Source organism: Podarcis pityusensis (assembly GCF_964106645.2).
Source record: "Podarcis pityusensis genome assembly, chromosome: 5".
Lineage (NCBI taxonomy): Eukaryota > Metazoa > Chordata > Lepidosauria > Squamata > Lacertidae > Podarcis > Podarcis pityusensis.
In genome coordinates this window covers 64993460-65021406 of record NC_138032.1, presented here as the reverse complement: position 1 = coordinate 65021406, position 27947 = coordinate 64993460, and the positions used below count along the sequence as shown (strand labels likewise).

At 43.1% G+C, this 27947-nt stretch overlaps 1 protein-coding gene across 3 annotated transcripts; it reads right to left on the bottom strand.

Annotated features, from left to right (window-relative positions):
* Positions 1 to 401: 401 nt before the first annotated feature.
* Positions 402 to 21024, bottom strand: LOC308476749 (putative lysosomal acid lipase/cholesteryl ester hydrolase). Of its 3 annotated transcripts, XR_013986079.1 has the most exons (10): positions 20800 to 21021; positions 19798 to 19915; positions 14919 to 15117; positions 13812 to 13921; positions 12514 to 12653; positions 10804 to 10950; positions 9227 to 9298; positions 7651 to 7722; positions 2460 to 2811; positions 402 to 2426 (listed from the first exon to the last, which is right to left on the bottom strand). XR_013986079.1 is itself a non-coding variant. In XM_081004601.1 (9 exons), exons 1-9 carry the CDS (start codon positions 20926 to 20928, stop codon positions 2578 to 2580), a joined length of 1221 nt encoding a protein of 406 aa, XP_080860727.1. In that variant the 5' UTR covers positions 20929 to 21021; the 3' UTR covers positions 2426 to 2577. The 3 variants fall into 3 exon arrangements, 2 of the variants coding, with proteins under 2 accessions (XP_080860727.1, XP_080860728.1); XM_081004601.1 differs by having other exon boundaries at positions 2426 to 2811; XM_081004602.1 differs by lacking the exon at positions 10804 to 10950 and having other exon boundaries at positions 2426 to 2811; positions 20800 to 21024.
* Between the last annotated feature and the right edge of the window lie 6923 nt (positions 21025 to 27947).

Sequence of the window (27947 nt, the reverse complement as noted above, 5' to 3'; positions counted from 1 at the left end):
ATAGATAGATAGATAGATAGATGATAGATAGATAGATAGATAGATAGATAGATAGATAGATGATAGATAGATGATTGATAGATACCAGAGATTCTTATACATCCCTTTACTTGGAACATGATCCGCTTCACTGTGCTGCAGAGAGGGTGGCAAGCAACAAAGGCAGTGGTCAGGGGAATTTCTATAAAGAAGTCCCCAAGCTTTGAAAACCCCTTAAGAGTCAGACTGAAAAACTTGTCCCTGAGATTAATTCTCTGGGATTCTTAAACAGTTTAGGTCTCAAAAAGTTTTTTGAAACAACTCAAGACTCAAAGAAAAGCATTAACTGCATTGTGGAAGGAAATATCAAAGGCATCATGAATACAGTAAAATAATATGTCATGATTATTGCTCAATAGAAATAGTTGAGGCAAAAAACTTTATTCACTCCATCTGACTGAAGTAACGATCGGGAACCTCAAGATATCTGTGCCCACCTTGAATGGTTTTTACTTGTGTTTTTTACCTCCCAGAATTCAGAAGAAACAGAAATATCAACATATCTGGAATCACACACCATGCTATTTGGCCACAGATGATCAGGCAATATATTCAAATCAAATAGCTACTAGTGATATAATTTAAATGATTATGTAAAACCTAAAACTGTAGTTAAAGGCAGATTCTCCCCAAGCATTTGTTCGTTCTCTCTCTCTCTCTCTCTCTCTCTCTCTCTCTCCTGGAAGGCCCTCCAGCCATCCAGAGCAGATTATGTGGTTGGTAGTGGGTGGATGGATCCATCCGTGCAACAGTTTGCATCCTGTATCTCTAAAACTTCTGGGTAGACCGGGATAGCAAGGAAGCTTACAGAGATGATTTTGAAAATGTTGTTCAATAACTTCACAGAATTAGTAGTCATGTTAATGAAATTTGAATATTCATACTTAGAATGCATATCCCTTGAAAGCCTAGACCAGGGGTTGTCCACCTGGTCCCTACCGCCCACTAATGGGCATTTCAGGATTCTAGGTGGGCAGTAGGGGGTTCTATGGCACAAGCTGAACCCTCCTTCCATCAAGCACTGGTGGGCAGTAAGGAAATTTTACCATCAAGAAAGATGGGCGGTAGGTATAAAAAGGTTGACTACCCCTGGCCTAGACCTTGCAGATAAGTGGGAGACAGAGAGAGGGAGGGAGAGTGTTATGGCTTGGTCTCTCCCACAAACATGAGACCACTCTGGCTGTTAATTATTTCAGATTTATTGCTAAAACAACAAACAAGGACGGAGCTCCTCTACTCATCATCCTCCACAGAAGATGGAGCTGCCCAGACTGAGCTCCTCCCCCTTCCCCAGCACGGAAGCCCCCACCTTTTTTTCCAGTATCTTTCGCACGTCTCGGCCACTTTTGAGATCCTACGAGATTTGGGGGAGAATGCTTCCTGCATTCCAATGTCTGACTCGCCATTGAAGCTCTCACACAGCCACCTGTCACTCTGGCCCTGTCTTTCATCTCTTCTTTGTTCAGAGCTCAGGTTACAGCTGCTCTCCCTCTCCTAACTGCCTTCTGCTGTTAACTGTTCTCTCTCTATGCCTGCTTCTTCTTCTCCTGTCAGCATCTGAGCTTCGCTGATAGAGAGAGGGAGAGAACTGATTCCTTCATTTCCCAATTGTAAAGTTACCAGAAGCATCTGGCTTACCCACAGAGGAAACATAATACTAGACTAGATGAACCATTACTTTAAACCAGAACAACTCTTAATAAAAGTAGGAAAATGAAAAAGATGGGTGGCAGCACATTACAAATGATGCTTGTCAACTTGTGCACAAAGGTGTATGATGCAACAACCAAGTCAGAACCAGGTCAGGCTCTACTTCTGTTCTTAATCTAAACAGAAATCTAAACAGAAATCTATGTCACCATAGTAGGGATGGGCCTGCTCATTCTCCTGTCCATGTGCTATGCATTGATGGGGCATGATGCCAAGACTCCTGCTGCCTTTTCTTAATCTTTAAACTGGACTTGGACCATACAGCTACTCAAACAGAGTGTCCTCTGGAAAGTAAGGCATATGGGCACTCTAGTGCCTAGCTGTGTCAAATTGGAAGCAAATGGTGCAAATGTGGTCCTGTTGAGGGATGGGTGAAGAGACTGCCATGCCAAGCATAACATGAGAATGAGCCACCACATATGAAAGTTCTGCCTGGGGAGGTGGGGAACCATGCCACCTCAGTGTTTTCCAAATGACTCTTCATAGGCTTCATATGCCTCAGCAGTCACTCAGCGGGACAAGCTGGGGCAGGATGCTCTACGGGGCCCTCTGAGGAGTCTGCCTGCCTCCTCCCACTCAGGTACCACTGTACTGTGATGAGAAGTCACTTGAGTTATGTCTCAACACCTCCATTAAAAATGCATGGATATAAATAATGATAAGCAGTTCAAAAATATTATTTTCAAAGGAATTATTTTGTGTGAACAAACAGGGATTTCTTTCCAAGGTGATTTTTTTTTGTAGTTTTTGTAGTTGTTGTTGTCGTCATCATCATAGACATAGACTGATGGTGCTGATTTCTTGAAGGACTATTTCAGGATCACAAACTCACTGATAATTCTGCATAAACTCAGCTATCTCTTTATACATGCGCTGTGGGGCATCAAAGCCCAAGATGAAATCCAGGTGTGCCCAGTCAGGAATAAACTTATGGTAAACTAGGTTTGAGACCTGAGGCAGCAGCAGGGCAAAATCCTTTGTAGTTGAAGCCCAGTCGTTTCCACCATTCCAGAAAGCTGTTGGAATAGTCATTTGTTTAATATCATAGAAAGGTGCTGTTTCCTAAAAGAGAGGGGGAAATAACAAATACTTAAAAAATACTTTATAAGTTAGGACTCTGCAAAAAATTTCCTGATCAAAACAAATGTGCACGTGCTCACGCTCGCGCACACACAAACACATATATATTGTCTCCCTGCTTATTTAACTTATATGCAGAATTCATCATGCGAAAGGCTGGACTGGATGAATCCCAAGCTGGAATTAAGATTGCCAGAAGAAATATCAACAGCCTCAGATATGCTGATGACACAACCTTGATGGCAGAAAGTGAGGAGGAATTAAAGAACCTTTTAATGAGGGTGAAAGAGAAGAGCGCAAAATATGGTCTGAAGCTCAACATCAAAAAAACTAAGACCATGGCCACTGGGCCCATCACCTCCCGGCAAATAGAAGGGGAAGAAATGGAGGCAGTGAGAGATTTTACTTTCTTGGGTTCCATGATCACTGCAGATGGTGACAGCAGTCATGCTATTAAAAGACGCTTGCTTCTTGGGAGAAAAGCAATGACAAACCTAGACAGCATTTTAAAAAGCAGAGCCATCACCTTGCCAACAAAGGTCCGTATAATTAAAGCTATGGTTTTCCCAGTAGTGATGTATGGAAGTGAGAGCTGGACCATAAAGAAGGCTGATCGCCGAAGAATTGATGCTTTTGAATTATGGTGCTGGAGGAGATTCTGGAGAGTTCCATGGACTGCAAGAAAATCAAACCTATCCATTCTGAAGGAAATCAGCCCTGAGTGCTCACTGGAAGGAAGATCCTGAAGCTGAGGCTCCAATACTTTGGCCACCACATGAGAGGAGAAGACTCCATGGAAAAGACCCTGATGTTTGGAAAGATTGAGGGCACAAGAAGAAGGGGACGACAGAGGACGAGGTGGTTGGACAGTGCGGGAGACAGTAGAAGACAGGAGTGCCTGACGTGCTCTGGTCCATGGGGTCACGAAGAGTTGGACACAACTAAATGACTAAACAACAACAACAAGTATGTTAAGGGGAATATAAATTGAGCACTTAAAGTGCATAACAACTGGACATTGTGCAGATTTAAGATGCATTGTGGAGAATAAGCACATCATCCATGAAAAGGAACTTGTTCACATTTCCTGGTAAATATACACGGTTTCCAACAGGCTTTGAACAATGTGCATATATTGACTATCCTTTGTACATTCTCTGGCCATTTTGCATAATCTCAATCAGGTTTTGTGGAATGTGCTGCATTTTGTGCATTCTGAGGAAATGAGCTGTTTTGTATGTGACACTAAGTCAAACTATGAGAGCCAACACAACCTGACAATAAGAATTATTCTATATTTCAGAGGGCCAGCTTTCCCAAGCCTATGCCCTCAGATGTTTTGGACTATAATTCCCATCATCGCAGCCAATTGGCTTTATTTCCTGGGTTGATGGGAGCTGTCCTTCAAAACATCTGGAAAGAACTAGGTCGAAGAAGGTTGTTGCATACAAAATTTGTCTATTTATTTCCTTTATCATATTGTTCTCTGATAACCAAGCGTTCATGGAGCTGCATTTTATACTAACATTCCATAGGAGGAAGTCATATTGATGATAGAGGATCCTTTAAGCAAAATGGAAGTAATACACATATAGGCAGATAGAGAGAGACAGAGGGATGGAGGGACAACCCATTTCATTTTTGCATTAGTGATATGAGCACCAAATCAACATTATTTCAGTTTTAAAAGAGATCCTTCTTGCACATTTCAGATATCATCATGCAAAGCAGACATCTGAGTTAGCAAATCTACATATGGATAAATTTGAAGGAACATACATACTGGACATAAGCAGTCTGTATAATGGTGACATATTGCTATATAAAAATATAATAATAATATTTATTATTATTATTATTATTATTATTATTATTATTATTATTATTAGATTTATACCCTGCCCATCTGGCTTGGTTTCGCCAGCCACTCTGGGTAGCTCCCAAGGGAATAGCAAAAGCATGATAAAACATCAAACTTCTAAAAGTCAAATAGTTGTGTATTTCCTTGACATATGAAGGGAGGGTTTTCTGCAGGGCGGGCACCACTACCGAGAAGGCCCTCTGCTTGGTTCCCTGTAACCTCACTTCTCGCAGTGAAGTAACCAGCAGAAGACCCTCGGAGGAAAGTGTAGACAATATCTTCATTTTATGACAAGGGACTGAAGATAGACACCTGGCATCTTGCAGATTTGTCAACAAACCTACATTCCCATATTAAATCTGAGAGATACATATACATTTGATACAGAAATAAGCTATTTTCAAGGGAATCTGGAGACCACTCCCTATAGTAAATATGTACAGTGGTACCTCAGGTTACATACACTTCAGGTTACATACGCTTCAGGTTATAGACTCCGCTAACCCAGAAATAGTGCTTCAGGTTAAGAAGTTTGCTTCAGGATGAGAACAGAAATTGTGCTCCGGCGGCGCAGCGGTAGCAGGAGGCCCCCATTAGCTAAAGTGGTGCTTCAGGTTAAGAACAGTTTCAGGTTAAGAACACAATTCAGGTTAAAAACACAATTGTATTTACACAATGCAGCAATGCAGCTTCATTTTCTGGTGAATGGAGTCCACCGTGCAAGGCCAGCCCTTGTCCCCAGAGCCAAGTGGGGCCACGCTGTGCCTCCTGCTGCCTGTCTGCACAGTGGGGAGCATGGCCGGCCAACATGGCTGTTAACAGACTGAGGTTGAATCCTGACAAGACAGAAGTACTCTTTTTGGGGGAGAGGAGCCGGGCGGGTGTGGAGGACTCCCTGGTCCTGAATGGGGTAACTGTGCCCCTGAAGGACCAGGTGCGCAGCCTGGGAGTCATTCTGAACTCACAGCTGTCCATGGATGCGCAGGTCAATTCTGTGTCCCGGGCAGCTGTTTATCAGCTCCATCTGGTACACAGGCCGAGACCCTACCTGCCCGCAGACTTTCTCGCCAGAGTGGTGCATGCTCTAGTTATCTCTCGCTTGGACTACTGCAATGTGCTCTATGTGGGGCTACCTTTGAAGGTGACCCAGAAATTACAACTAATCCAGAATGCGGCAACTAGACTGGTGACTTGGAGCGGCCGCCGAGACCATATAACACTGGTCTTGAAAGACCTACATTGGCTCTCAGTACGTTTCCGAGCACAATTCAAAGTGTTGGTGCTGACCTTTAAAGCCCTAAACAGCCTCGGTCCAATATATCTAAAGGAGCGTCTCCACCTCCATCATTCTGCCCGGACACTGAGGTCCAGTGCCGAGGGCCTTCTGGTGGTTCCCTCACTGCGAGAAGCCATGTTACAGGGAACCAGGCAGAGGGCCTTCTCAGTAGTGGCACCCACCCTGTGGAACGCCCTCCTGCCAGATGTCAAAGAGAAAAATAACCACCAAACATTTAGAAGACATCTGAAGGCAGCCCTGTTTAGGGAAGCTTTTAATGTTTAGTAGGTTATTGTATTTTAGTGTTTTGTTGGAAGCCGCCCAGAGTGGCTGGGGAAACCCAGCCAGATGGGCGGGTATAAATAATAAGTTGTTGTTGTTGTTGTTGTTGTTGTTGTTGTTGTTGTTGTTGTTGTTACCTGTTCACCATCTGACTGAGGAGCAAGCATGTGCTGTCTGGGCGAGGTGGCCAAGGACACAGCAGTGAGGCTGGGCCAGATTCCAGGGCCCAGAAACCCCCAGAAAGAGGGCAGGAATCTCTGCATAGGGGTGCCTGATTTGTGCCACTTCAAAATTGTGTGCCCAGAGCCATGGTCCCACTGCCCCCTCATGCTGCGCCCCTGACACAGTGTGGGGAATTTCTATGAAATGGAGCTAGAAACTATTGTAATCAGATCAACAGTGCAATATTGCGGGTAAAATAATAGCTTCTTTCACTTAAGTTCACTCATGATCCCCGCGGTGTAGACATTTTAACTGGTAAGTTTCTCATTATATTTACTTACTTACTTTCATACGTTCCTATTTTTGAGATATGTTTCTAATGTTATATGCATTGCTTTAACAGATGATTGCATTTTTTGCAAACCTGTACCGACTGAAGATATTGAATTTTGACCACGACACAAGCAAAGGTAATATTTGGATCTAGTTTGGTGAGATTTTTAGTTAAAGTGATTGGTTTATTTGGATATTAGTTACAATTTTTAACAAAACTGAGAAACTGAACTCATGCATGCAGAATACTGCATAGCAAAATAGTCCACTGAAGAAGCATAAAATGCCAAAATGTGTTTGGTATTTCAGTTATCCAGAAAGTTTGATTAAAAAACATTAAAAATATCTTATATAGCAATATCAGCTATCTAATTAATATAATTAAAGAAGTATAAGACCATCTCATGCATTGTACAGAAATTTTATTTTTATTAGGGTTTATTGTATAATTGTGGATATATTATTTTGATAAATAGTTTATAGATTTACATATTAGAATTTGTTAACGTATTCATGGGCATCACAGCCATTAGAAGACATCAGAAGGCAGCCGTGTATTGGGAACTTTTTAATGACTGATGTTTTGTTATGTTTTTATATGTGATGTAAGCCAGCCAGAGTGGCTGGGGAAACTGCCAGATGGGTGGGGTATAAATCATCATCATTATCATTATCATTACATTTTGTGTATATAAAGCCTGGTTATAAACGTCAAAGATTATGACCTTTAACTATTTTGTTTCATATTGCAGCTATATTTTATCCACCATGTATTATATGAACAGCAGCCTTTGCCATCAGTAGCTTTTGCCATACCTTACCAATGTCTACCATCATATAAACAGAGAAGGGAGGGAGGGGAGGAGAAAGAGGGAGAAAGAGATGGCAATTAGTGAAAAATTCTTACCTGGTTGTGGTGAGCCATGTTCTCTTCCTTGCTACCCCAGTCAAAACCTTTGAACTCCTTACTCCTCCTATTCTGAAAAAAGAAGTGTACCATATTTTGAAAAAACTAAATGGGGAAATTATTATTATTGCTGTTAATTATTAATCAATAAATACCTGAGGATCATAGTGCAGTTTACTATATAAAAGCACAAAAGCACATAACATAATAACAAAACAATACACACAGACACAACAGGCACGGCAGGTTGTGAGGAACGTAGAAGAGAAGAAAAAGTTCTTACCATCTGCTTTTTATTCAATATTTACAGAGAGAGGCTTGGAACACAGCCTCGTCGGGATAATGGCGTTGTCCCGAGTGACTCTCCACCCCCTCCCCTTTTTTCATTTGTCATTGTCATCATCTCCCTACGGGTGCCACTGAGGGCCCTCTGTTTCTGAGCTCTTTGCTCCACTACCTTCAAGGATCGCTGGGTTCTGGGAGAGAGGGGAGTCTGGAATGCTTTCTAAACACATTGTGTCCGTCAGCTGTCCTCCCTCTGGTGCTTCCTCTTCCCCCTCCACGTCTCCCATCATTTCCCAGCTTTCCCCCTCATCTGCCTCTGAGCTGTGACCTCCCTCAAACCCCTGTTGTAATTCTGAACTGTCTTCTTCTTCTCTGGAAGGGTCAGGCTGGGGAGGAGGTCACTGGGGAGGAGGCCATAGGTTGTGTAATTAGCCAAAGGGAGAAGAGGAATGTTTTTGCTCAGTGCCTAAAGATATATAATGAAGGGGCTAGGTGAGCCTCCCTGGGGAAAGCATTCCCAAATGGGAAGCTAGTGGAAAAATGGCCAGTTCCTATGTGGCCATCCTCCAAATCTTTCATGGAGGATTAAACTTATGGGGACTTAAGTAAGTCAAAATATATACCAGGGACCAGGAACTTCCATGCCACAAGGCAATCTTATTTTGCCAGGGGATCCAGTTTGGCCCAAACACTTCTCCCAAAGTCTCCCACCTACTATCCAGCTGAGATTGCAGCTGAAGCCAGCTGGGGGGGGGGTGTGGGTGAAAATCCTATTCAGTTTGCTGGAATTCCATGCAAATCCCTTCCCAGTTCAGAAAGGAGATTCTCTTAAAAGACTTGTTAAAACAGATCAGCAAGAGGTCTGCATCAGAATCTCCAGGGAAAATAAAGAGGAGGGATCAGTTTCATCTGCACCCTGCAGCACACTTTGAAATCCTCCATTGCTACATCAGGTAATTGACAGGTAGGCGGCCCCACCCTGCTTTTAAATGTGACCTATGAAACTAATCCTGATAAAAAACTCCTGTGGTATCAAAAAGATTCCCCAACCCTGTTTTGTTTTTGCAAGGCCATGAAGAAATTACCAGCAACTACATTCAACACCAGGTGCTCCCAGATCATGGCACTTCTTGGCCAGCCTTATGCTACTGACACACAGCCTTCACTAGCCTAGAACCCTCCAGATGTTCTGGACTACAATTCTCATCAACCCCAGCCAGTGTGGCCTGGCTGATGGGAGTTGTCATCTAAGCAAGTTGGCAGTACCAACACCTGAGGATTTAGGTGCTACCTGACTCCAGTGAAGCACGTTCTGCACAGATGTCCCAGCTGGGCAGTGTGATAAATGTACATTGATTCGAGTCTGAAAGAAAGAGCAAAGTGATTAGCTGAATTTATCTCAAAGTGTAACAGCCATTTCAATTTCATTTGGTTTGTTTGAACAAAACAAGTGCACTCTAGTGCTCAACATCTGGATATCATGCAGGAATCGGTGTTTAAGTAGCAATTACATGCCAGTTTTGGAGATCAACTTGACACTTCAAACTAGCTGCCAATGCCAATATTGTGGTACCAAACAAGAGGGAAATTCGCTTACAGCAAAGCATTGCCCCACAACATAAATATATTTCTACTAATACTGCAATCCTATGCACATTTACTAAGAAGTAAATTGTACTGTGTTCAACCAGGTTACACCCAGGTAACTATGCACAGGATTGCAGCCCCAGTTATAATATTTTTCTTTATATAGTACAACCAGGGCAATTACAGACATATCAAATAACATCCATTTGTGCAGTGGGCCAGGCCATTGTGTACATTCCTCTTGTAGGACATGAATTCACTCCACCCTGCTTTGGTGCCATGTCCAGTTGTGTTACCAACCATAATTAAGGGCCACTCCTAGACTCTTATCAGGAACTATGAACTGAAACTCAGTATTGCTCTTAACTATGGTCCTATTGCATCATGGTGGCAAGGAAGACACAGCCTTCTTGTGACCCATAAGGCATTACCTGCATTCTGTTTTGGGGAAGTGGAGCCCTGTATGGGGAATTGCACAAGGGCCCCCAAGCACCGTAACCAGGCCTTGGTGCACACCATGACTTCTCACCTCTTCACATGTTTCTTGGGCTGATGTGCACCATCTTTCAAGGCACACAAATATTAAGTTCCAGTTTACAAGTATCTGTACACAAAGCCATATTGGTTCATTTTGTTCTTATTTTTGTTCTTATTTCTATTGTGTATTTAATATTTGTTATATTGTATTGTCTCAATGTGGCAGCTGTGCCCTCTTAAGGTTTCTGCCTTAATGCTACCAGACAATAATTTTCCAACAACAACAACAATAATAATAGCTCTGCCCATTTGGACACCTCTGAAGATATTTCACCCCATTCTGCAAGTCTTTTTTAAATTTGAGGTGACAATTTCAACCTTCACCAACTTGGACATCTCTGAAGATATCATTGCCCAAAATGTGTGACAGCTCCAACCAATCAGGTTGCCTCTCAATATATCATCGCCAAACTTGGTACGAGGACTCCTGAGGTGGATATATTAGTCTTCAACTATGTTTGCATGCAGGGCACCATTTTGAATCAATATGGTAGACCAATTTAACTCAAATTAAACACTTAAATTTAAGTGGCAGTCCTGGGTTGGTTTTTGTGTGCGCACGCAGCCCAAAATATCACAAATTACACTATCCACTAGTGCTCAATGAAGTAGTCATCTGGGATCCACTTCTCCAGGGGTAATTAAGAAATGGATGTTATAAGCAGCAATCATTTCAAAGAAGCCTCCACATACTTTTCTTTAGATCACACTCTTTACCTCCTATTATGTAGTTAGAAATCTTACCAGATTTATGTTTTTCACATTAAAGCCCATCCCTAGGAAGAAAAAACTGGCACAAACATGATCAAGTAAGAAACGATTACACAGGTTAGTAGCAAACCATTTAGAAGTTTTGCTTTGAGCACTTAAGTGCGTGGTTCCAAATATTACCTGTCAAAACAAAAACATTAGTACACAGGTCATTTTGTTAGTCAAGACTGCTTCCCTAGAGATACTTCCAGCAATATCGGGTAGCAAGAAAATATCACAAACAGTATTATGAGAATCTTCTACTCAGATTGTTAGGCTAGAATGCCCATTCAACAATCCATGGCCATAATAATGATAACAGCAATAATTCAAATCCCACATGCATAGTCAAACAAAAGGACCTTCTGCTATATTCAAGACATGGACATTGTAATTTCAGCCATCGAAGAGACAGGATGACACAGTTAAAGTGCCTCTTGAGATGTATGCAATGTGCAACTGGCGCCCTTGCAACGTGGTTCAGGAACATCATTTCAGTAGGAGCCCAAATATGCAAAAGACTTGCTGTTGTGCAAACCTAGCCACAAATAGCCAATAGCCAAATAGTTGTGCTGTGCTTGAAATCACTTAATTTAGGGTTGCCATACGTCCGGACATATCCAAAATACCACATTCAGAAGTAGTGCACAGATGTTGGGCAAAAAAGCTCAGCAATTTGAAATATGGCAATCCTACTTAATTCCCTAGTAATTTCAGCAAATGACGCCTTCTCTATTGTCTACATGGTAACATAAGGGAGAATGATTTTACTGCCTTGTCTTCTGACTTCTCCAGGTTGAGAATACAAGGAGTGGCTGTTCCTACAATCTGAAAAGGGCACTTCAATCTGCTTTTGTCTAGGGTAGAAGCAGTGTAGCATAGAAGCCAAGGGTGAGCTGTGAATCATAAAGCCCCCAAGGTAATCAAGTATCCCCCTAGCCACAGTCAGTATGGGGCTTTAGACAATCCACAATCTCTCGTTCTCAATCCTCCCACCAACCAGACTCTAATCTGGGAACAAAACTGATCATGTTACAATGTTGTTGTATGACTTACTGAGCTAAAAGTGGGTGAGAGGGACATTTGGCCAACACAGAAGCCCCCAAAAGCCTCCAACACAATCAGCAAATGTTTCTGAGCCCAGAAAATGGGCTCATGTGCCTGTAACTGCCCACCACACTGTGATCATCCCAAGTTATTTCTCAGTAGATTGGTTTGGCTCTCTTGTCCTATAGTCATACATTGTTTAATACTTAAAATAAACCAATAATGTAATAAATACACGCTCCTATAACTGTTCAGCATTATTGCTTTAAAGGCAGCTGAGTTACGCACAGGTGTAATCTGCCATCATACTATCAAGATCTTCATGTAAGTTTGTACCAAGTCCTTTTGCTTGGGCACTTGAGGATTGTTCTCACACCAGCACCTCTTTCTTTCCTGCCCGCAGCAGGTGTTTTGTGCTGGCACCCATGCTACTTACAGCAAGATAGAAAAATGGGCACCCCAATTTTTACAGATCAGCTTAGACTGAGCAACACCCTGTTACCAAATTTCAGCATTCGCCAGCTTGAACTGTTTAGGTGTCTATGAGAATGACAAATGGCCTCAGGTCAAATGATGGATACATTCCCAAGTTCTTAGCTACAGCCAGAGATATTTGCACCCTCTATTTTAAACAAATATTTGGTCCAAAATGCATACTTTGACCAAGGATTCAGGAAGGTGAGTGATCACAGCTAATATTGGGCTTATAGAATAAACCGTGTTGATCAATGGTGCCAATCCAAAGAACATTTTTATCTTCTGGGCGAGCTGTGGCATGGTTGAAAATGCAATGAATGCTAAGAAACAAGATGGGAAATAGAAATAGAAGATAAATGAATATAGCAAGAAATAGAAGATAAATGAATATAGCAAGCACTACTGCCTTGATCACAATACAAGAAAAAAATCTTAGCCTTTTCTCATAACACAAAAGCAATAAAGTACAGTCAATCCTCAGTTCCTGAATGGCTCTCTTTTGGAACATTTCGGCTCCCAAACACCGAAAACCCAGAAGTAAATGCTCCAGTTTTTGTACATTTTTCGGAAGCCAAATGTCAGACGCGGCTTCCGCTTGAGTGCAGGAAGCTCCTGCAACCAATTGGAAGTCACTCCCCAGTGTCAAACGTTTCAGAAGCTGAATGGATTACATTTGACAACCGAGGTTTGACTGTATACATTATTGTAAGACCTGTGAGGAATGGCTTATGTCACATGCTTCTAGTCAAATGAAATATTGGAAAGTACACACTCATATCCCCTCCTCTTGGGAGCCTTAATAAAGTACCGTACTTCCAGGATTGTTAAGCTACAGTTTCCTGTTACATCCAGACTCAGAAACTTCTGTTTAAATTCCAACTACAAACCAGGTTTGATCCTGGCTTGAAATCCAGGATTTTATTCAAATTAAACAAGACTTTGTCAGCTGAGATGAACTGAAGCAACACAAAGCACATAAAACAAGGTTTGTGAGGGGAGTACAGTGGTACCTCGGGTTACAGACACTTCAAGTTACAGACTCCATTAACCCAGAAATAGTACCTCGGGTTAAGAACTTTGCTTCAGGATGAGAATAGAAATCACACAGCAGCAGTGGGAGGCCCCATTAGCTAAAGTGGTACCTCAGGTTAAGAACAGTTTCAGGTTAAGTACAGACCTCCAGAATGAATTAAGTTCTTAACCCGAGGTACCACTGTATTATATTCCATACACTTCTTTCTCTAAGTCCATAGCAGCTTTGAAACATTTCTTTTATGGGAAATGTTACTAAGGGGGAAATGCAGGAAACCTACACAGGGATTGTTATTTAAGATGGTTCTCCATGTCCAGTGGCTCTATGTGTAACCACTGTACTATGACCAAAATCTCTCTTGAAATTAATATACAACACCAACTGTACAAATAAACATGTTGCTATTAGAATTGGCAACATGTGTTTCAGAAGCTTCCTAACCTACCCATTGTGGTGCCCTGGGAATGACCAACATAAAATATTTTCTCTTGTCCAGTTTTTCTCAGGATAAAATTTATTGAAGCTGGAAGGTCATATTTAGCCATTTCATCAAAACTGCAAAGAAAAGGAATAACAGACTGTGTTTTACAGACTTGCATACAGACTTCTCCAGCCAATGCAATACAATATCTGGCAAACCAGAGATCACCTCCTCCATGGACTACCAATTCTCTGAACATTTGTGAAACAATCTGATTTAAATTAAGCCATGTCTCATCTTCTTTAGATATTTCCACTGGCACTGTTCACTAGCAGTCAATAAAACACTATGAGCTATTCACTGAAAACTTTGAAAGTCCACCAAATAGTTCACAGTGGCCATAGGGTTCCTGCAATGTGACAGTTGCCAACATCCATCTGGGTCAGGAAGAGTGTGCCTTCGAGGATGAAGTCAAAATGTCAAAGCTTATAGCAAGAACAAACTTAGTTAGTCTCTAAGGTGCTACTAGACCAGTTTTTAGTTTTTATTTATTTGTCAAAGAGTTACAGTGCCTGCTGTGCTTGTACAGGAGAGACATGTTTTGTCACAGCTGGGGCAGATCAAGGCATCTGGTTCTGCTGATGCAGGTGTACCATGCCATTTCTCATCCCAGTGGTAATTTCTCCTCTGTTCTTTACTGTGAATATACCACCTAACTATCTGTCTCCAGGCACTGCTGTTGTCTGCAAGAGATTCCCACAAGGTGGAGTTGATGTTGCTAGCCTTCACATCATGTTTGGAAACGTCTTTGTAATACACAGTTGGTCGGCCAGTGGGCCTGCTGCCTGAAGTCAGCTCCCCATAGAGAACATCTTTGGGGGATCTTATCATCTTCCAGTCTTCATCAGAGCATCTAATTCCCCACATGAACAATATGTGCTGTTTGTTTGTTTGTTTAAAGAAACAACTACCAATTATATTTACTTGGAAATATATTTCTATACCTTTAGATTGTCAGGGTGCTGTTCAATGTTGAAACAGAAGAAAAGAGAAGAGCATGGCAGATTAAAAACCCCAAAAGGAAGACTAGGAACCAGAAACACATAATGAAGTTTAGAAAGATCACTCTACCTGAATCGCCAGAATTCTTCTTGCTCCACAGTATAATTAATGTGTTTCATGGACCAGGTGTTCCCTCTACTGTTTCCTAGCCAAACATCATAGCCAGCATCAGCCAGTATGAAGCCCAGGCTGTTGTTGTCCAGATTTGACACCCAGTTATGGCTACTGCCAAACAAGCCATGTTGCAGAAACACTGTGGGCTTCGGATCTGCAATAGAAGTCTTTTAAGTATAGTTATAAGAGGTAACTTCAGTGTTTCTTTCCAACAAGACAGTGATCCATCAGAACCTTGAATGGCAGTTGTTGTCATTCCATATTTCAAGTAGCAGCCAGTGAAGTGGTGCAGGTGGGGCAATGTTACTCTCATGGCTTCCCAGCAAACTGGGTTGCTGGTGCTTACGGAGAGCAAGAAGGGAAAGGGAGAAGTGCATGCTGGCGGAGCCAATCCAATTCCCTCACCTCTACATGCAACACCAGGTCAAGCTCCCCCAACCTTGCCTTGTCTGTTTTGCTCTCTTCAGACATGGGTTGTCAGGTTGTCCATGAATGTTAAATCACAGAGTGGTGAGATCCAGATCTCAAACAAGTCTGCCTTTAGAAACCTCCAACACCTTGCAATACTACGCTGCAGTCATTAAATGACTAATGATACATTTTGGGGAAAGCTGTTAAAATATTTCTGACTATTATGATAGAAGTGTTGTTTCAGAATCCAAAGGGATATGCTGTTTTGTCATAAGGCCTGCTTCATGAAAAAGCTTTTTTCCAAAACAAAAAAACTTGGGGGCATTGCCACCGCATGTGCATAAGTGAGCCAGTGACATTACAAATTCTTGAACTGATATATTTTTAGTCATCTTATTCAATATAATCTTATTATTCAAAAAGTCATCTTATTCTTACATTTTAAGCCATTTTACTCAATTATAATCTTATATTGGGAGCTTGGCACTGGAAGCAGGTAGCTAAGTCCTCCTGCCCTTCCTTCATTACACCACCTTTGCTTCTCAGGTATTAGGTAGCCCTAATATCTTTCAAAAAAGCAACACCCTTAGACTGTCCTTTGCATTTCTTTTATTATAATTACTTAAGAATTTCCTCAAATTTTAATATATACATATGTTAATTGCCTTTAACCACCCTCATTCACTCTACATAATACCCAAATTGTTAATTTCTGCTGCTCACAGTTCAGGTCCGTCTTGTAAATCTATCTGACTGTTATACCTCTTCAAGTACTCTACAAAGGGTTTACACTCCTTCCTTAGCAGTGTCCCCTCTTGATCCCAAATTTTTGGTTAATAATAATAATTTATTATTTCTACCCCACTCTTCTGGCTGGGTTTCCCCAGCCACTCTGGGTGGCTTTCAATAGAACATTAAAAACAGAATAAAACTTCAAACATTAAAAATTTCCCTAAACAGGGCTGCTTTCAGATGTCTTCTAAAAGTCGGATTGTTAGGAAAAGGAGGGAACATTTTATCATATGTGCTGGGATTGTAAGGTAATTTTAAAAAATTGAGAAATGATATACAACGAATTGAAGAAAATGTTCCATTTAACATTTGTTAAAAAACCTGAAGCATTTTTGTTAGGGATTGTAGGAAAAGATCTGCCAAAAAAGCTGAAAAACATCTTCATGTATGCGACAACGGCCGCAGGAGTTTTAATAGCACAAGGATGGAAGACTGAAGAAACCCCAACTGAAGAATCATGGCAAGAAAAATTGATGGACTATGCAGAACTGGCAAAACTGACATACAAGCTACTGGACAAGGATAACTGTGACTTTAAATGGGAATGGGAATGAATGGGACTTTAAATGGGAATGAAGGGGAACCCTTTACAAAGTATTTGAAAATGCAACAAAGTGAACTGGACTCCTTGGCTGACTTTGAAAAAACATTCACAAACTTTTTATTGATAATAATCAGCTAAATAGTTTGAGGATCTATACAACTGTGTAACATGCAGAAAATAGCATTTTTAGAGAAATCAAAGACTGGAACTGAGGGAAGTTAGGGCGTCAGGAAAAATGGGGAAATAAGGATGATATGTTTTTGGATAATATGTTTTATTTGAATAAAAAGGTTAGTAAAAAAATAAAATAAAAGTCGGATTGTTGTTTATTTCCTTGACATCTGATGGGAGGGCATTCCACAGGGCGAGCACCAATACCGAGATGGCACTCTGCCTGGTTCCCTGTAACCTCACTTCTCACAGTGAGGAAACTGCCAGAAGACCCTTGGAGCTGGACCTCAGTGTCAGGGCTGAACGATGGGGGTGGAGACATTCCTTCAGGTATACTGGATCGAGGCTGTTTAGGGCTTTAAATTGTGCTCAGAAATGTACTGGGAGCCAATGTAGTTCTTTCAGGACCAGTGTTATATGGTCTCGGCAGCCACTCGCAGTTACCAGTCTAGCTGCCATATTCTGGATTAGTTGCAGTTTCTGGGTCACCTTCAAATGTAGCCCCACATAGAGCGTGCTGCAGTAGTCCAAGTGGGAGGTAACTAGAGCATGCACCACTCTGGTGAAACAGTCTGCGGGCAGGAAGGGTCTCAGCCAGCGTACCAGATGGAGCTGGTAGACGGCTGCCTTGAACACAGAATTGACCTGTGCCTCCATGGGCAGCTGTGAGTCCAAAATGACTCCCAGGCTGCACACCTGGTCCTTCAGAGGCACAGTAGCCCCATTCAGGACCAGGGAGTCCTCCACACCCGCCCACACCCTGTCCCCCCAAAATAGTACTTCTGTCTTGTCAGAATTCAACCTCAATCTGTTAGCTGCCATCCATCCTCCAACCACCTCCAGGCACTCACACAGGACCTTCACCGCCTTCACTGGTTCTGATTTAAAAGAGAGGTAGACCTGGCCTGAATCCTGATTGGAAGGGATCAAAATGGTCCGCATCCTCCAGGCGTGCCTGGAGTTGTTCTGCAACCATCCACTCAATCACCTTTCCCAAGAATAGAAGATTTGAGACTGGGCGATAGTTGGCCATATCGGGCGGGTCCAAAGGTGTTTTTTTAAGAAGCAGTTTAATGACCACCTCTTTCAGCAGGGCTGGGTAGTATTCACCATCCTGCAGTGCCCATCGCCCAGCCCTTCCTGGCTCACTTTTATTAGCCAGGATGGGCAAAGATCAAGGAGACAGATAGTTGGTTTCACTCGTCCAAGCAGCCTGTCCTCATCCTTGGAGGTAACAGATTGGAATTGATCCCATGCAACTTGACTAGACAGGACTCTAGCACTTTCCCACCCCAGCCCTGCTCCCATGGTGCAGTCTACCTCATTCCGAATCTGAGCAACTTTAACTGCAAATTATTTTTTTTGCAAAATCATTGCAGGAGGTCTTGGGGGCCTTATCAGGCCCCAATGGCACAGGTGGTTCCATTAAATTAGGAACCACCTGAAAGAGTCTCCTGCTGCTGTTTTCTGCAGATGCAATAGAGGCAGTGAAGAAGGTCCTCTTCAACGTCACTATTGCCACTTGGTAGGCTCAATGTTGAGCTCTGTGTCCGGGCCGATTCAGAATTAATTCTCGGCCACTGGTGCTCTAGCCATCTCAATGATTGTTTCATTGCCCTCAGCTCTGGGAAAAACCATGGGGCTGTCCAGGCTCCATGCAGTCGGAGTAGGCACTTTGGAGCCAGACAGCTGATAGCCCTACTTAACTCTGCATTCCAGTGGGCCACCAGGGAATCAGCTGAAAGGCCATCAACATAGGATAAAATATCTCCTACCACTCTCTGGAAACCATTTGGATCCATTAAGGGGGGGGCGGACCATCCGAATCAGTCCCACCTCCCTGCAGAGGGGAAGGGTTGCAGAGATGTCCAGTTGCACCAAGAAGTGATCTGACCATGGCACTTCTTTTGTTTCACTTTTACTTAGTGTCAGATCACCCACATCCATAGAGGTAAATACCAGGTCTAAGGCATGCCTAAGGTTTATTTTGCTACTCCTCTTTAGTTGGGATTTCTTGGTCTTTTCACCTTTGTGTATAGATTACTCAATCTGCTGTTGTCGCATACAAGAAGAGATTAAGTACCTACTTGGGGATATCAGAGTTTGTTACTCGTAAGAGGAAGGCCTCTGGTTTGGGGGAGGGTGTCATCTTTAATATTTTTTTCAGTTCCCCATAAATCATTTTCCAGTATATTTGGCTTGTTTACATGCCTACCACATGTGGAAGAAGATGCCCTACATCTTTTGGCATTTCCAGCATGATTTGGTTCCCTCCCCCCCCCCCTTGCATTTCACTTCTCACTCAAGAAAAAGCTGCATACAACACACAAAGCCATTGGGCAATGGAATTGGCAGTGTCACCAACTTTTCACAGCCCTGGTGTTTTTCTCCTTTTTTTTAATTCAGGCTGTGACCCCTATAAATGGCCGAAGAACATATATCTTAAATAACTGCAAAAACACTCTTTTGCAACTAAAGAGATTTCCCCCCACAAAAAAGATTGCATGCAGTTCCCTATGACTTGGGTCAAGAAGGTATGGAGAGCACAGCTACGTCAGCACAGAAAATGGCTGCTGTCAACATGGACTATGAACTATTTATTCCAGCTTCCTCATCTCCTTGTCACCATATTTCCTTACTTCTTTAATAGTTCAGGAAAGGAGTAAGAAGCACTTGACCTCAACTACCTATATGGCCTATCCTTTGCAATATTATAGAAAAAATAGAAGAAGGACACACTCAACAATCATAATAATAGTGCACATTACCAAACAAACTGCCTATGTTCTTTTGCACCAAATCAAATTTTAGCAAAGCAAGAATTCATAATTTAATAATAATAATAATAAATCCCCAAAATATCAAACATTTGTATATATGCGTACACACAATATATATCTCAAAGCACACACTCACCCTTGTTTGACTGATTTCTTTTGCCATGAGGGATTCTGTTAATACTCAGAATATAACCGTCGTCTGTCACCACTTCATATTCCTCACTGGGATATCCTCTGAAAGAAATAATTTCGCTCTGCAGGGTGGAGATGGTGTGGTTGGACAGGTTAACAAGCAACTGTAAGATGTCTACAGACCACTACTTTTTTCTAGAAAAATAGGTGCTGGTACTCACCATGAAGTTTTTATAGTAAGTCCCATACTTTTAAACAAACAAACAAACAAACAAACAAACAAGAAGAGGTGCCGGTACTGTGTATCCTTGAGTACCCCCTGGGAAAAAAGCATTACTAAACACTTATTTTCCACATGATACAATTGATAACTGGAGTGTGCAGATGGGTAATAAGCCAGATAAGGTAGTGAAACCATCTCACACAATCACTTATTTGTCAGTTCTAAAGAAATCCAAGAACTGATTACCTGCCTCCCTCTGCTGAAATTAGAAACGAAGGGAGCCTTTTGTTGCAGAATGTCTTCCCAGAATACCTTCCCAGCCAATTGCTGCTGTTGCTGCTTTTTATGGCTGTTGTTCCCAAACTCCTCCCGTCTCCCCTTCCCTTGGACCACTTGAAAATTGCTGAGGGACTTGGTGGACCACTGAATGATTTTTGTTCTTGCTGCTGAACAATTATAATGCACTACGCAGGATGATAGAGTTGCTACTGCAGAGCACCTAATTGATGTTCACAGAGTACTGGTGTTCCGTGAAGCAAATGTTGGGAATTTTATTGAGATTTAAAAATAAAATAAAATTCCAAGCTGCCCTCAGCAATGATGCATTGGGAGGGCAGGCTACTACTTCAAAATATTATAATAAATATTTTCTTGTCCCCTAAAACCCCAGCAGTCCATGGAAAATTAACTTCAAGGTTGTGGTGTACAGCACCATTAAGCAACACTAATTGTCAAAGATGCCTTGAGGTAAGCAGATGAGAAAGGAAAAGGAAAATGGCTTACAATATTCATAGTTGCTTCTGGGTCTACACTTCTTCTTTTCCACAATATTCCTGAACTAATAAGCACTTGGACCAAGCCTGCCCCCATTATGAAGAGCCATATCATTGATTGGCGTGGAAGCAAATCCATCTTTCAGCCCAGATATACAAGACTGCTCCTCAGTCACCGAGAAGATGTACTTAGGTTCCGCGGAATGAAATGACAGACAACATGACTTTAAATAGGTTAACATTATTTGTCACGAGCAAATACCACCTACTTGGAATAACAAGTCATATCTGATTGATATGATTGGTTTGGTCTTGCATAACTTCCAGGATAATCCTCCGGTATAATTTTCACTGAGTTCCATTTGATGTTCTTCCAGGCAAGTAGGCAGTCTCAGTTTAACAAAAGGTTTGTCAAAGTGTAAACGCTAGTTTAGTGTTCTAATTAAGAGTAAAAACCATCAATCAGCAGGTAGATGGTTCAAATCCAGTGCTATTTTTCAAGAAAAATAGGTGCTGGAGCTTCCCATGAACATCTCCATTTGTTCTTTAATAATGGCAGCGACACCCACCTGAGAGGTGCTGGAGCTCAGTTCCTGTGAGTTCCTGCTTGGGGGGAAGCCCTGTTCAAATCTCATTTCTTTGGGTGGTTTCAGACACATTATTGTTCTTCTCACTTTAGTCATATGGTGTTCATACTGCCCACACATACTGGCATGATGAAAAAAGACACTTTGAATATTCCTGTTTGGTTAACATCCACAATGGACTTTCTACATGACAAATACAAACATGCGAGGGCAGCCAAGTGGGAGGAGCTGGGATGGCAGACCAGAGCGGCAAAGTTCTCACTTTTCTTCACTGACCAGGGTTAAAAGCCAGCTGCACCTGACACTGGCAGTACAGTTGACCAAAGAGCAAACCCTCCCTCCCTCATGCTTCTGTTTTTAAACTTGTCTTAACCTTGCTTTGCTTCCTGTGCCTACTGCAGTTGACTTTACTATGGTTCTCAAATAGTGTCCATATTCCACTGGGTGGAATCCTAGTCATCGAGGTTATGGGTGAATTAGAAAATGTAATGCTGGTGGGCAATAAAAGAGGTTTAAAGACTGTCTCAAGGCAAATTTTTTAAAATGTAGTATAAATACCAACAATTGGGAAAGACTTGCCTGCGAGCGCTCCAAGTGGAGAACAGCCTTTACCAAAGATGTCATGGGCTTTGAAGACACTTGAACTCAGGATGCAAGGGAGAAACGGGCTAAGAGGGAGGAACGCTTGGCAAATCCACACCATGATCAACTCCCATCCGGAAGCCAATGTCCCCACTGTGGAAGGATGTGTGGATCCAAAATTGGCCTCCACAGTCATTTACTGACTCATTGTTAAAACTGTTTTCATGGAAGACAATCTTACTCGGCTACGAGTGATTGCCAAAGAGTAAGAGAGGTGAATTAGTGCATCACCCTGACCTAAACCAGGTGAACTTGGGGGCAAACCGTAAGAGGGGTCCAGGTGGAAGTCGCTGTCCAGAAGTCAACTGGGGGGAGATGGGCCATAGAGCTTCCAATGGCAGCCTGGTGATGACTACCTCAGTAGATCTTAGGGAGGCCATAATCCTTGGCAGGGCCCTTGTAGTAAAGTTAGTACATTTCAAGAAGCTGTTCTTTGGTCAAGCAGAGAACAAGGCCTTGTGGGAAATCAGCAAGCCACAAGAATTATGGGAACTAGGTCATGTTGCTTTAACCCGCAGACCAGCAGGCTCCAAGGGTGTAAAATGTTTATTATGGGAGAGGAACTCTCTGGTTAATTTGAAGGTTTGACACCTGGGGTTAAAGTTATGCACATTCACCCAGTGTTGTTATCTGTCCTTTAATTGCCTGAGAATATGCATCTGCATAACCTCCACGAAGCTCCACGGAAGGAAGGAAACACCTTTGATCTAGGTTCTGGAGCCTTAATTAGCCCAGCTGTCACAAGTTAAAATTATTAGCCCACAAGCAGGTCATTGGAGAATTTGAATGTAACCAAGGATTGTGATTGGACCTGGGGGTTCTGGTTCCACATGCAAATTGGGGATAAAAGATCTTGAGAATGGCTGGAAAAGCGCTCTCTGCAACTTGCAACATTGCCCGGCTGTTAGCAGCCCACCTGGCTACAGTCGTCGTCCTCTTTGTGATGGAGATTCCTGTTTGTCTTTGAACGCGGATCATCTGAAGGACTTTGAATTACCTTATCTCTATCTAGGTGTTAGAAGTGAGTATTAGTCAGTTATATTCTACAATGTTGTTGTTTTTTCTTAGCTTGTAATCCACAAAAGAAGGGCCTGCTTTTTAAGCATGTTATCCTTATGTTTTTAAAATAAATTTTAAGAAAGAAACTTTTCTTGTTCTGTGTGCCTATCCAGAGGGGAAAGCTAAGTCCAATGCCTAACTTCTTGGTTGCGCTCTACCTGAGAATTTCTGTCTGCAAGTATGTGGAAACAACTTGTAGAGTGGGGTAACCAGCAATAACGGGGCACGGCCCGTTAGGATATTTCCGTTCCACCTTAAAAGGGAGCAGGCTTTGTGAGTCAGAGTCTGCGTATTTCCTGTTTCCACAGGATGTTTCTGTTGTGTCTTTTGTTTTCTATTGCTTTCGTTTCTCTCTGTGTGTCTGGAGACACTGATGCAGGCAGTCATGTTTTCCTTTGTTCTGACCAACGCTGAATAAACTTGTAAATAATGCTCTCCTGCGTGCAACTTCTGCTGTGAATTATCTGCTGATAGAGTGTGCATGAGCTCTGGAATGTGGCAAGCTATTTCTAGAAACTCGTGTCGCTAATTGCTGATACTGTATCTACGGGAGATCGATGGATCGTCCGGCAGCCGGCTTGGGGGCCATGATGGACTAACCTACCCACCAATACCACGAAAGTTGTGACGATTGCTACGAGGTAGGCGAAAAAACCAAAAAGCCTAATGCCAAATGGAAAAATTCCTACCAGGCCTTCCGGACAACCAGGGCGACCAACCTAAGGTCCATAGCAAGGCCAAAAGAAAACTGAGACCCTGAGCTCTAAGGGAGTGGAGGGTGAGTAACTCGCGACGGGACGATGAAGAGTGAGGCCAGGAGGCTGGCACCACAGCAATTTACGCTGCCGTACACGCCCCCTCGAAGGCACCTGGCTGCAGCCACTCCCCTCTTTTGCAGGAGGAGAGTCTTTTTTGACTTCTGACCTTTGTATCCTTATAATCAACTCTGTCTCTTTGGTCTAAAAAGTTTTTAAAATTTTCATTGCAGGGTTTTTCAATCCCGCTAGTGTCTTCACATTTTTACAGTAATTATTCATACACCAAATAAATTTATTCCAGTCTCTTTGAATTTTTTGGTCATCTTGGTTCTGGATTCTACTGGTCAGCTTGGCTAATTTCACATAGTCCATCATATTCATCTGCCACTCCTCAATCGTTAGTAATTCCTGCAATTTCCGCTTTTGGGCTAATAAGGTTCACCGCTGTCGTGGCGTACATAAATAATCTTTTATCTACCTTTGCAATTTCCTCTCCCAGCAAACCCAGCAAAAATGCTTCTGGTTTTTTGGGGAAGGTATATCTAAACATCTTTTTTAACTCATTGTAGATCAGTTCTCCAAATGCTTTTACTTTATCACAAGTCCACCACATATAGAAAAATCTCCATCTTTCTCTTTACATTTCTTTGCCTTAGCCTTTACCGATTTAACATTTATCCTAAAATAGGGTTACCAGATGTCCCCAGTTCCTGGGGACAGTCCCCAGATTCACCAATCTGTCCCCGGACGAAATCTGTCCCCGGAATGTCCCCAGATTTATGCCTGGGGACTTCCGGTGAGGCAACATGATGAGCGCCATGGCAGCAAGCAGCACCGGAGGACCCGGCCACGTCAAAGTTCCAGCCAGCCAATCCGCTGACTGGGGGGGCTATTTAAACAGAGGTGCGAGCCAGAGAGCTTCCTTCTGGCTCGCTTCCTCGATCAACACTTGCCCCAAACTTGTGCAGAGCTGCCCATAGCAGAAGAGCCCACAGTGCTCTTCTGCCGTGGGCTCTGTGTGCCCAAGTTGGGGGGGGTGAGCGAGGCACTGAGGTGGTGAAGAAGAGGAGAAGCATAGAAAAGAGCTGTGCCGTATTGCGAGGGGGGGGAGCGAGAGACGGAGTGCGGCTGTGGCTTGTCACAGGAACAAAAGTGAAGAGGTGCGAAAGTGAAGGCTGGGGGGGGACAGGGGGAGGAAGGAAGGCAGGCGGGTAGGCTCCTTTGCTTTCTCTCCCTCCTCTCCCTCCTCTCCAACGGCCACTGCGGAGATGGTCAGTTTAACAGGGGGTGAGGAAGGTGCCTTGTCCCTGCAGCAAGTGACAAAAATGGTTTTAAATGTTTTAAGTGCTTTTAATTTGCTGCACAAATGGTGTTTTTTTTATAATATTATATTTTATTATTTTATTTCTGCTTGGGGTGGGATAAGTATTTAGTCAGGGTGGGGAGTAGTTTAATTTAACATAATTGTTTCTTGCTTTGTTTTTATTTTTTATTCTGTTAAATTACTATATAGTTTGTATTTTGCTTTTTAAGGGGAAGGGTCAGGGCTGCCTGGGAGTGGGCCTCAGCCAAAAGAATGGCTGGGGCAGGTTCCACAGGGGGGGATGTATTGGGACACCCAATCTCAGTGATCACGGGCAGGAGGAGGAGTTATGCTAAGACCAGATCATGTCATTACCGAGGAGGCAGGTTTAGTCATTGTTTGAGGACTATCCCTGCCTCCAGGTCTTGTCCTGACCGGAAGGATACTGGAATCAGCAAGGGAAACCCACATGACCTGAAAGTGTTGCTGTGCAATGCCAGGTCAATGATGAATAAAACCACTGCCATCCACGACCTGATTGTGGATGGAGGATTTGACCTGGCATGTGTGACAGAGACCTGGTTGGATGAAGCAGATGGGCCTGTCCTTGCCGCTGCTTGCCCACCAGGTTTCTCTTACGCACACCAACCCAGGTCAGGTGGGCGGGGAGGGGGGGTCGCAGTGATTTTTAGGAAGTCATTAGTCTGCACCAGGCGTCCTGTTGGGAAGACCCAGTTTTCTGAGTGCATGTTCTGGAAGCTGGGCAATAGGGGCAGTACAGGATTCCTCTTGGTGTACCGACCTCCCCGCTGCACCAAGGATTCCATGCCCCAGCTGCTTCAGGTCATGGCGGATATGCTCCTGGAGACACCTAGTTTGGTTGTCCAGGGGGATTTTAATATCCATGCCGACACAACCTTAGAAGGGGCCGCTCAGGACTTCATGGAAAGCATGGCCTCCATGGGGATGTCCCTGAATAAGTTTGGTCCAACTCATAGCCACGGACATGCCTTAGACTTGGTGTTTACCTCTACGGATGTTGGTGATCTGACACTAACTAAAAGCGAAACAAAAGAAGTCAGCCATGGTCAGATCACTTCCTGGTGCAACTGGACTTCTCCGTGACCCCATCCCCTATCGGTGGGACCGATTCGGATGGTCCGCCCCTGCTACTTAATGGATCCAATTGGCTTCCAGACAGTGGTAGGGGATGTTTTATCCCAAGTTGATGGCCTTTCAGCTGATTCCCTCATGGCCCGCTGGAATGCGGAGTTAACCAGGGCTATTGACTGTCTGGCTCCGAAGCGCCTCCTCCGATTGCATGGAGCCCAGACAGCCCCGTGGTTTTCCCCGGAGCTGAGGATGATGAAACAATCGTTGAGACGGCTAGAGCACCGGTGGCGGAAAACTCTTTCTGAATCAGACCGGACACAAGCTAGAGCTCAACATCGAGCCTACCAATGGTGGCAATGGTGATGGCAAAGAGGGCCTTCTTCGCCGCCTCTATTGCATCTGCAGGAGACTTTTTCAGGTGGTTCACAATCTACCGGAACCACCTGCACCACCAGGGCCTGGTAGGGACCCCAAGATCTCCTGCAATGCTTTTGCAAAGTTTTTTGAAGATAGTCTCTCAGATTCAGAAGGAGGTAGACTCCACCGTGGGAGCTGGGCCAGGGCAGGAGAGTGCTAGAGTTCTGTCTAGTCTTGTTACATGGGATCAATTCCAATCTGTTACCTCCGAAGATGTGGACAGGCTGCTTGGAAAAGTGAAACCGACCACCTGTCTCCTTGATCCTCCTCATCCTGGCGGATAAAAGCGAGCCGGGAAGGGCTGGGCGATGGGCTCTGCAGGGTGATGAATGCTTCCCTCTGTGAGGGAGCCTTCCCAGACCCGCTGAAAGAGGTGGTTATTAAACAGCTTCTTAAAAAAAATCTTTAGACCCGGCCAATATGGCCAAGTATAGCCCAGTCTAAAATCTACCATTCTTGGGCAACGTGATTGAGCGGGTCGTTGCCGAACAACTCCAAGGAAGCCTGGAGGATGCGGACCATTTGGATCCCTTCCAATCGGGATTCAGGCCTCACCATGGGACTGAAACTGCCTTGGTTGCGCTGGTTGATGATCTCCGGTGGGCTAGGGGCAAAGGTGAGAGCTGTTTCCTAGTTCTGCTGGATCACTCAGGAGTTGACATTTTTTGTAATTTGGACGTATTTAGGTCATATTGAACAAACTAAAAATCCTCATGCAGCAATAAACTAGGTTCATTTTCTTATTGAATTCTTTGCATCCCTCAGGTCTGAATACTGAAATGGATTATAGTTGCTTTTTGTGAATGTGTACTAATGTTTATATGTAGAACACCTAAGTTTGTTTTACCTCTGTGGGACGAGTGGATGACTTGGGGGGGGGAATTTGTATCTGCTATTACTTTAGATCTGAAAATTGATTACATTTATGTATGAGTTTACATGTATAACATCTGAGCATGGATTGCTTTACATCTGTTGTGCCATATGGGTCACTTTAAGAAATAAATTTTGTATCTGTGGATTGCCAACACCTGTTACTCAAACCGATCTTGTGCTTGTCCATATAATCCTGCTTTGTAACAGTCACTGCTTACTGCACCACTACTATGCTATAAGATCCAGTATCCTGTAATATTACATATGGTATATACAATTGTTTATGGGTTTTTTATATTTTTGCTGTAAAAAATGTGTGAGATTACAATGTTGTATTTATTTGCATTACCTAGAGCCTGTTCTACTGATGAAGTCTAGGATGGTGAAACAAGGCTAATATTCC

Excerpts from the sequence above, each read along its gene's own strand:
- LOC308476749 (XM_081004601.1), bottom strand. The coding sequence starts at position 20,928 with ATGGATTTGCTTCCACGCCAATCAATGATATGGCTCTTCATAATGGGG. Across the intron at positions 10,951-12,513 it reads TTCCTGAATCCTTGGTCAAA|GTAATATTTGGAACCACGCA; the intron begins GTATGCATTTTG and ends TTGTTTTGACAG. Across the intron at positions 9,299-10,803 it reads ATGTGAAAAACATAAATCTG|ACTCGAATCAATGTACATTT; the intron begins GTAAGATTTCTA and ends TCTTTCTTTCAG.